Genomic DNA, 10,063 nt, shown 5'->3' on the forward strand with positions numbered 1-10,063 from the left:
TGTATCTCACACTCGCATGCAAGCATGAGTCTGCAAACACACACACACATTTGTACACACTCGGTCACTCACATGCACACACGGCTCAGACGTGCACACTTACTGACACACACAGCTCAGACATGGACACTGCACGTTTCCGACTCTTGAATCCACCCCCTATTGGTGTAAAATACATGTGACTGCCACACTCTAAAACACAGGGGCCAGAGTACAGTGAGCAGAAATGAGTTGCCTAATGCCATCTAGTGGATTTAACATAATACTGTAGGCTGTAGATGTCCATTATTTATTTATTTTGGGTGGTTGTGAGTTGTGGCCATTTCAAATTGGGGTCATGGAAAGCAAAGCAACAAAAAAAAGCATTTCTGGTCAAATATGCAACATTAATTGGATTGACCTGCCAATAAGTTGGATAACCATAGTGGTGCTGGATAACCATAGTGGTGCTGGATAACCATAGTGGTGTTGGATAACCATAGTGGTGCTGGATAACCATAGTGGTGCTGGATAACCATAGTGGTGCTGGATAACCATAGTGGTGTTGGATAACCATAGTGGTGCTGGATAACCATAGTGGTGCTGGATAACAATAGTGGTGTTGGATAACCATAGTGGTGCTGGATAACCATAGTGGTGCTGGATAACCATAGTGGTGTTGGATAACCATAGTGGTGCTGAATAACCATAGTGGTGCTGGATAACCATAGTGGTGTTGGATAACCATAGTTGTGCTGGATAACCATAGTTGTGCTGGATGACCATAGTTGTGTTGGATAACCATAGTTGTATTGGATAACCATAGTGGTGTTGGATAACTATAGTTGTGCTGGATAACCATAGTTGTGTTGGATAACCATAGTTGTGTTGGATAACCATAGTGGTGTTGGATAACTATAGTTGTGCTGGATAACCATAGTTGTGTTGGATAACCATAGTTGTGTTGGATAACTATAGTTGTGCTGGATAACCATAGTTGTGCTGGATAACCATAGTTGTGCTGGATAACCATAGTTGTGTTGGATAACCATAGTGGTGCTGGATAACCATAGTGGTGCTGGATAACCATAGTGGTGCTGGATAACCATAGTGGTGCTGGATAACCATAGTGGTGTTGAATAACCATAGTTGTGCTGGATAACCATAGTGGTGCTGGATAACCATAGTGGTGCTGGATAACCATAGTTGTGCTGGATAACCATAGTGGTGCTGGATAACCATAGTGGTGTTGAATAACCATAGTTGTGCTAAGTTGAAATGTATTTGTATATCCATGATGACATCCTGAAATCCATCAGGCCCACACATCTATTTAACTATATCTGGGACAAAACTATTATACTGATGTTGGTATTTGTAACATTGTTCTCATTATAGAGTCAATACCCACATGATTAGTTATCAGTAACTATGCCGTTCATCATCATTAGCCTTACATGATACATGGAGAAAAAGCACAGCAGAGAACACTTATGTTTTATTCAATGCTGAAGTATAATCAACAACTATCTTTGTTTTAAGTAAATAAAGTGATAGAAATGTACTTAGAACTATTCTTTTTCTTTAGAAGATAAAACAAGGCCTGACAGGGTTATGAACATGATTGCAACTCAGCAAAAAATAAGAGAAGAGGACAGAATCCAGGTTTGGCAGGTAGACAGATGGAGTTAAACACACATTAATACATGTAATCATAACTGGTTTTGCTACTATGAAGGAACAGTAAAAGCTAAATAAAGTACTTTGTGAAAACAGAAACACAGCAGTGATAAGATATTAACACAATATACGTTACAGTGAGCTTTGTTCATCCTGTCTTGATCTCAATATCTTGGTATAAAAGCTACAATTGTTTCCACAGGCATGAAAATTAAATAAAGTCATGATTAGCAAGGCTTTTTGTAAGATACACTTTTTTGTCTGGAAGTGGTATTCACTTCAATCTATTAAGATTCTCAAATGTATTTTTAAAGACGTGATTAAATCACTGGGGACATTTTTCAGGACTTTGTTAACTTACGCTTAAAACACGTCCTTTTTGGATGTACTGAATTAATCATCACATAGTGAGTTCACAACCTCCGCAACAAACTGACCAAAAAACACACATGCACCGACAAACAGACTGCCTCTCTACCAACCAGAAGTCTGTGTCCCACCCTCTCCCTACTCCTACTAAATGCACTTTTTACATAAAAAATCCCCAAAGGGGCTCTAGGTGAACATCAACAAGACATAGTACACAGCAGAGACAGAGTTATCATACAGCTAGGGGTATAGAAGGGATGCTAGTAAGGCTGAGGGGGTAGAGTTAAATTAGCAGGTCAAATCACCTAAACATGTCTAATAACTGCACAGTGTCAGCCAAGCATAGTGTCAATGCACTTAAGGGTTAATGATCATATGAAAACAGTCATGTCTTTCAACATCCTCCCATACAGTTTGGATGGAAGAATTCCGGGTGATCGTTGGTTGATCTACAGTAGTTCATGTTGTTAAAACACTCGTTCTAACAGTCAGTGAGTTGAGTTGATGAGGTCCAGACAGACACCAGACCAATTTAAAACACCCCCCCTCCCAAAGGCTTTTGTTTTTTAAAGTCCATCTTCTTCTATGTATAGTCCATAACTGATAACCTCTCCCTTTCCTATCAATGAAAATCTAAACACGACTACCTTAGAATTCAGCAAGCTCAGTATCTGTACTCTGTAAGCAGGGAGTGCGACATCTCCCCCTGCTCCTCTCTGCTCTTCCTCTCCCCCGCCCTCTTGGACAACTTCAGGCGGATAGCACCACCTCGTGGAAGTCCCTTGGCCCGATGTCGGCAGGTCACCTTGTGCCTGCGGAGGAGGGGGGCGTTCCAGAAGCGAGCAGAGCAGCGTCTGCAGGAGAAGGACCCTCGGGCGCGATGAGTCGCCCGGTGGATGAAGGCTTCCAGGAGCCTGTGAGACTGCTTCCCACACACACCGCAGCACAGACGCTCCTGGGGGGACAGGACTCTCTGAGTGTGTTTAGCTGCCCTGTGGGCTAGCAGGCCGGCCTGGCGGGCGAACATGGCGTGGGGACAGATGGAGCAGGAAAAACGTTTCACTGGGACTTTGAGAGATGACAGGATTTGTATCTTCATCCCTCTTGTTGTAACCAGCTCATATCCTCCCCCTCCCGCCCCCCTCGTCTAATCTTCAACAGAAGCTTTTTCTTCCTCAGCTGTTTTTGCAAAACAGACCTCCTCTTCCTCTGGTCTTTCCTCTCCTCGTCTCTGACGAAGCCTGAGGACTCCCCCCACATGTCCCCCCTTCCCTCCCTCCTGTCGGACTTTCTCTTCTTCTTGTGTCTCCTCATGTCATCGTGTGATTGGATGTTCCTGTGGTGTGGTTGCTGGGACTGTGGCTCTGAACGGTGGTGGTGATGTGAAGAATGGTGGTGGTGGTGGTGGTGGTGATGGTGGTCAGATGGCAGCTCTGTGAGGGGCTGAAATGGAGCTGTAGTGTGAAGGGTGTGACTACTGGACCCAGCTGGGTAAATGTGCTCCCCTTTCACCCTTGCTGGGGAATGCTGGTGCTGAGGGGGCATGATTGTGGAGTTGGGTGGCAGGGGCTGAGAGTAGGGAGGGATGCTGGAGGCTGAGGAGTGGGCCGTACCAGCATCATAGAAAAGGGGGGAGTAGCCAGCTGGGGGCTGAGGTGGCTGTTGTTGATGACTGTGGGTGACAACACTGTGACTCTGCTGCCCCCCGTGGCCCTCAGTGGAAGGTGCCATCTGAAGGAGGGCGTTGGTGGCTGCCTCGCTCTCTGACGCAGTCCCACTCACTCCACCACCAGCTGCACTGTTTACCCCTGACCCACTGCCGTCCCCTTGTGCGTTGTCAGGGCCGGTGCGGGCCAGGCCGTGCTGTGACAGCCTGTGTCGAGTGAGGCTGTTGGAGTAGGCAAAGGCCTTCCCACACACCTCGCAGCTGAACAGCTTCTCACCTCCGTTCTCATGGACCGTCTGGTGATGAGCCGTCAGGTGGAAGTGATGACGGAAAGACTTCCAGCATATGGCACAGGTGTAGAGCCTGGGCGGGGGCTGGCTGTTGGAGCCTTGAGGCTTGACATCTTGGGGGTATGAATAATAGGAGGAGGAGCTGTTTCCTTGGTTCTGTTCCCTGTCTTGGCCCATCCCACATGATGGGTTTGTGTTGAAGTTGTTGAGGTTCTCCCCTCCTGGTGTTGTGGGGACCTCTTCCAGCTCCCCTTTCTGATGGAGTTTCCCGTGCCTCTTGAGGCTCTGGGAGTAGCCAAACTCTTTCCCACACAGGCTGCACTTGTAGTTCTTCTCCCCAGAGTGAACGGTGTGGTGCTTGGTGAGGTGGAAGGCCTCTCTGAAGTGCTTCCCACATGTACTGCAGCGGTGGGGCTTCTCCCCAGTATGGACACGGTCGTGCCTACGCAGGGTCTCGCGGCGTGCAAACCCCCTGCCGCAAACACTGCACAGATATGGCCGCGGGATGTTGCTCGACTCCCTGGGAGCTCTGGGGGTGTACTGCCTGCGTTTAGGGGGAGCGTTGGGGTCTTTGGGCTTTCTGGGTTTCCGGGGACGTTTTGGTTTGGCAGCAGGGTTCTGTGGATCATTCCCCTGCTGTTGGTTGTGGTTCATATTACCACTCATACCATCCTGGTTCGCTGCTCCTCTATAGGTCTTATCCATCCCAGATGTTGATGAAGGGGACCCCAAGGGGCCTAAGTCCAGCCCCCCCAACAGCCCTCCGATGATATCCCTCCTATCGTCGCCTCTGTTCCCACTGTTCATATCACAGTTGGCGGCAGCTGCGGCGGCGATGGCTGAGATGGCGTTGTTGACAGAGCTGGTGACGTCGTCTTCAGAGTCATCCAGGAGAGAGGACAGGGGGAGGTGCTGCTGGTGGTGATGTTGGGTTTGACTCTGAGGGGGTGGGGGTGCAGCGTCGGGGCCAATGGTGCCTTCCTCAGCGCCGGGCCCACCATCCCACTGCCACAGGGGGAGGCTCCAGAGTAACATGGAGACGGGTTACCTTGAGAACGGTGGTCGTCATGGTAGCCTGTGTAACGATTCCGAGAGTAATCAGTGGGGTATTTACCATCTGGCCTGTCCCTGTTGTTAGCATTCCCTCCCCTCTCTGACTGAAACAGACCACCATCACACCCTAGCCTTGACTTCTGACCTCCCTCACCTCCCATGATCACACCCTCTTCATCTTCCTCAGTTTTCCCATAAATCACCCCTCTACTACCCTGGTAATCCCCACCTCCTCCACCTTCTCCTCCGCCCCCTCCTCCCATTCTGCCCTCCCCTACAGCTCCTTCCTTGCTGCTGCCCTGTGGTTTTGATGCCCTACCTGGCTTGCCGCATGTGCCAGAGGCAGCATGGTTGAGTAGAGAGGTACTCTCACGGAAGCATCGACCGCAGGCTGGACAGCGGAAGGGCTTGTCCTGGTGAATCTTCTCGTGTCGCGTCAGCGACTCACGGCGGTTGAAAGCCCGGGAGCAGATGCTGCAGCCATACGGGCGAGCCTCTGAGTGGATGACGCCATGCTGGAGGAGGTGCCCCTTTTTCTTGAAATGTTTGCCACAATCTGAGCAATTGAAGGTCTTGTCAGGGCTGGGGCAGGAAGATGAGGCCTGGACTGAGTTGGACGAATGTTGGGAGGACAGCGAGTTAGACTGAGAGTTCAGATCCTGGGTGGAGTGTTCCTGGGTGGAGTGTGGGAGACTGGGGTCAGTTAGTGGTTGGATATGAGTCGGGTTTGGGTTAATGCTGGCATTATTGCTAGTACCTGCTGCCGTAGACTCATGCATACGCAGGTGCCTGCGAAGGCTGGAGAGGTGAGTGAAGGTTTTTCCACACTCACCACAGTTATAGAGGGGCTCAGTGTCAGCCTGTGTAGATGCAGATGGCATGGAGCCCATGTTATCAGGTTTGGATAGGTGAGAACCATTAGTAACCAGGACTGATGCTGCAGTGGAGGAGGGGCCAGAGGAAGAGGAGGATGAGACAACTGATGATGAAGATGAGGATGATGAAGAGGCAAGGAGGGATGGATCTCCTCCCAAACCTGACATGCCAACCCCTCCGCCCCCACCCCCAACCAGCCCTGGGGAGGGGTCGTGGCCCAGCCCCCCTGCACTGCTGCTAGCATTGGGGTTCCCACTGCTGTGGCTGCTGCTGCTGTTACTGCCGCCATCTGACTTCCTCTGTGGCAGGTAGCCAGCCATCGCTTTCTTCCTTCTACTGCTGCTGCTTCCGCCCCCACTGCTGTCCCCCTTGCCGTCATCCTTGGAGAGGGACAGATGAAGAGGCAGGGGGAGCGGCAGGCCTGCTTCCTGCTGCATCAGAGAGGCCAGCTGGTTGGAGGAGAGCACTGGGATGCCCTGGAAGTCAAAACCACCCAGGGAAGAGGGCTGGGAGCCTGGGTGTAGGGGGTGGTGAGGGTGGGAGTGCGAGTGCGAGTGGGGGTGGGACAGGGTATGGGGAGGCAGCTGCTGCTGCTGTGGAGGCTGCTGTTGCTGTGGCTGAGCGGTAGAGAGGGAATGCGAATGAGAGGAATGCAGAGCTGGAGGCGGAGCAAGGCCTGAGCTGGATCCCTCACTCTGACCTAAACCTATCCCCAGGTGGTTGTGGGTTCCCTGTTGAACCAGAAACTGCTCTAAGCTAGCGTTAGCAGGCACCCCAGAGAGAAAGTACTGATTAGCAGCTAGCATGCAACTGAACTGCTGATGAAGACTCCGTGCATCAGACTGGGCCCCAACCAGCTGGTGTCCCAGAGAGGTGACTGTACTGCTACTGGGGGGATTGTTAGTTACCACTGAACTGGAGGGGGAGGGGGAAGAGGATGAAGGGCCAGGTGATGCTTGGGGGACAGAGAGGCCTGGATGCAGAGGGGGTGGTGGAGGGGGGGCAACTCCCAATCCCCCAGAACCCCCACTACTGCTACCCCCAGAAAAGTGCTCGAAGCGGCTGACCCCAGAATGCAGTTGCTCCTGTGCCAGAGCTGCCTCTGTCGGGTGGAAGGAACGCAGGAACTGTGGGTAGCCTGACACATGGCTTGAGCTGCTGCTACTCATCTTGCTTGACTTGGATCTTGAGCTTTGTGAGGACGAAGAAGGTTGTTGTTGTAGAGGGGGAGGAGGGGCGCTCATTTTGGCAAAAATAGAGGCAGAATCGGAAAAGGCGTTGCTTCTGGCCCCTTGGAGGGACCCAAGGCCTAGCCCAGACAGGAGAGCTCCTGATGTCTCGGCCTGCTGTTGTTGTTGCTGCTGGAGCTGGTGCTGGTGAAGCTGCACCTGCTGCTGATGCTGTAGCTGTCGTTCTAACCCAAGGCCTTTGAACTGATGGGCCTGGTGTCCGCTTAACATCTCTATTATGTCCAAATTGTATTTTCCAAATTGGAACATCTCCCACTCACTGGCACATGGGGGTGCAGGAGCCACACCTCCAGCACCAGGAGCAGCGACAATGATCCCACCACTGCCACCAACGGATGAGCTTCGGCCGAGGGATCCTGCAGTGCCACTATTTGACCTGGAACTGCCTGAGTCGCCTCGGCTCGATCCCGAACTCCGCCCGATAACACTGCCGGTCCCCCCTGTTCGCGCACTTCGGCTGCTGCTACTTCCGCCCGATCGTCCACTGCCCCCACTCTCCATCCAACAGGAGAGGGAGCAAGTGTGTGGGGAATGGGGTTATTTAGTGTAAAGGGTATTTTTTCTCAAATGCGAACAGTTCTCACAGTTCTTTTCAACGTGGATACTGTATTCTCTTTTTATCTTGATGGGTTGGTGCCATTTTATTTAGACTTAAACACTTTGTACAGTTTCATGGGGAGAAAAGGCCTTGTTTTGGTGTGCAATTGTTGTTGGTTGTTGGTCTCTTGGTGTTTTATGGCACAGAACAATCTTTATTAGAGAGCAGTTCAGTCAACAGCTGTTGGTTGGCTGTTTCAGTTACAGTGTTTTCATCCATATCATCTCATGTCATATCATGTTTCCCTTCATCCACGTCAGTTTATTCACTCATTCTCTGGGAAGAGATTATGTTTTCTTCTCCTCACTGAAAAACAGAGACTACATTAGTCAAAATTCATATTTCTGTTTGATAAAAACTGTTAAATTAAAGAGCTTACATTTGTAAATACACCAACATTTGTACCATTATGATACACCAAAGTGTGTAGGATAAAATAAAATGTATTTCGCTTAAAATAAATTCACACAACAAAAAAAGGTATATAATATATACACACAAGTATATATATAGATATATTTTAAACAATGTGTTTTTTAAATTATTGAAAAGGGATAAAGTAGGTGATGAAAATGCAATCACGAACCTTGAACATCACATTCATCGATGCCACAAAACAAATTACACATGGTTTTGTTAACAATGTGTATATTTATGTCGTATTATCCAGGGCGCAATTGAAAAAGAGACCTAGGTCTCAATATGTCGCACCTGTTAAAATAAAGGTTAGATAAAATAAAACTTAGTAATGATATATTTTTTCAAATGTCAGTCTTACTAAAATTAATATTTTTCCAAATGTACGTATAGTATGCTGAATGACTATTTTATTACTACTGTTATTCTAATGTATTCATTGTTTATTACTAGAGTATTACTACTGCATATAGTTTCTTATGAACTGAGCACTGTCACATTTTTTAAGACCCCCTAACTGTAAATAAAACATGAATTATTATTGCATGTTGATAAGACATCGGCGAAATATTGATCACTTTATGGAAAATCTTACCTTTGAATTTTGACAGATGTCAATGAGTCAAAATATGTGTTTCCCCGACAGCGGAGGGAGATGGATTTTATTTCCCAATCGCATCTTTTTGATCATTAGTATTGTAGATGACCAATCCTGTGTGGAGGACAGAAATTCAGAATCAGCAACTGTTATTCAGACACTGCAAAAATTGCATAATTGCACAATACTAGCTACGGGAACTACTAACTTTGGGTTGCACATTGCTTTGACAAACATTGGGAGTTTTGCAAAGAAGCGCTTACATGCAAAACTGACAGCTTTTGGTATAACATTCTGCTATTTAGCTAGCAGATATCGCATGCAACCCATACAAATACACAACACACACGGCTTGCTATCTATAGCATAAAAAATATGCATTCAAAAGCCAATGAATGCCTCTTGGCAGAATGAAATACGAAATTGATTATTTACCTACACATCCAAGTACAAGTTCAGGATGCGGCCTGTCACGCCTTCCTACCATCTAGCTATCATTCGCTTAGCTCTCCATTTCTGCGTACTGTTTTCGACTCGTTAGCCATAGCCATGTTCACTGATGCTGAGCTAGGTGAATGCTCGGCTCCCTTTCGCTTTTAAATACTCAGTATTTGAGTCTGCAACCTTTTCCTCGCCATTTGACAGCATCAATCCCCATTGGTAATGATGAGTTGGTGATGTTTTTGTCGGCTTAAATGTTTTGGACGGTCGGTTATAATTTTGGGGGGGGTAAAAGGGAATGACGTGTGCTCACTTAACATTGGTCCTTTCCGGCCCGTGAAATATTTCCGGGTAGCATAACCTGTGGTTCAGTAGTTGTTTTGGATAGCAAGTATGCTATCTATAGCTAACTGATATTTTGCATTATTTACATTTAGTAAAGATTTTTTATGATATATTATGTCAAGTAGTCACCCGTATAGGTATCCGAATGACAAATAATGTGATAAAAATCCGTCAGAAATAGATTCAGACTCTGCGGGAGGTTGAAGCCATTTTAACTGGCTTCATGCTGCAGCTGGGCATAGCATTCACCAACCAGACGTGTTAAAATGGCTGCCGTGTATTTGCTAACTTGCATTTCATTATCATTCATATAAAAGTTTTTTTAAATGCCTAGATGTCTGGACATACTTGCTTGTCATTCTGGCACGTGCGGGGTGCAGGCTTTGTCATGCAAATGTATGGTTTCATTGAAATGGTAATGTATACCTGGATCAGGGGTAACTCCTGAAGGCTATTGGTGCAGGCTTTTGCTCCAAACCCGTGGTAAACATACCTGATTCA

At 47.9% G+C, this 10,063-nt stretch overlaps 1 protein-coding gene across 1 annotated transcript; it reads right to left on the reverse strand.

The window, feature by feature from the left end:
* Window positions 1–1,464: 1,464 nt before the first annotated feature.
* Window positions 1,465–9,582, reverse strand: LOC112234890. The gene is given in 5 exon segments (XM_042305036.1): window positions 1,465–4,929; window positions 4,932–8,067; window positions 8,348–8,472; window positions 8,774–8,890; window positions 9,212–9,582. Coding segments are annotated over 2 exon segments (4,539 nt in total). The 5' UTR covers window positions 7,665–8,067; window positions 8,348–8,472; window positions 8,774–8,890; window positions 9,212–9,582; the 3' UTR covers window positions 1,465–3,123.
* Window positions 9,583–10,063: the final 481 nt, after the last annotated feature.

The sequence above is a fragment of the Oncorhynchus tshawytscha genome, linkage group LG23, assembly GCF_018296145.1.
Source record: "Oncorhynchus tshawytscha isolate Ot180627B linkage group LG23, Otsh_v2.0, whole genome shotgun sequence".
Classification (NCBI taxonomy): domain Eukaryota; kingdom Metazoa; phylum Chordata; class Actinopteri; order Salmoniformes; family Salmonidae; genus Oncorhynchus; species Oncorhynchus tshawytscha.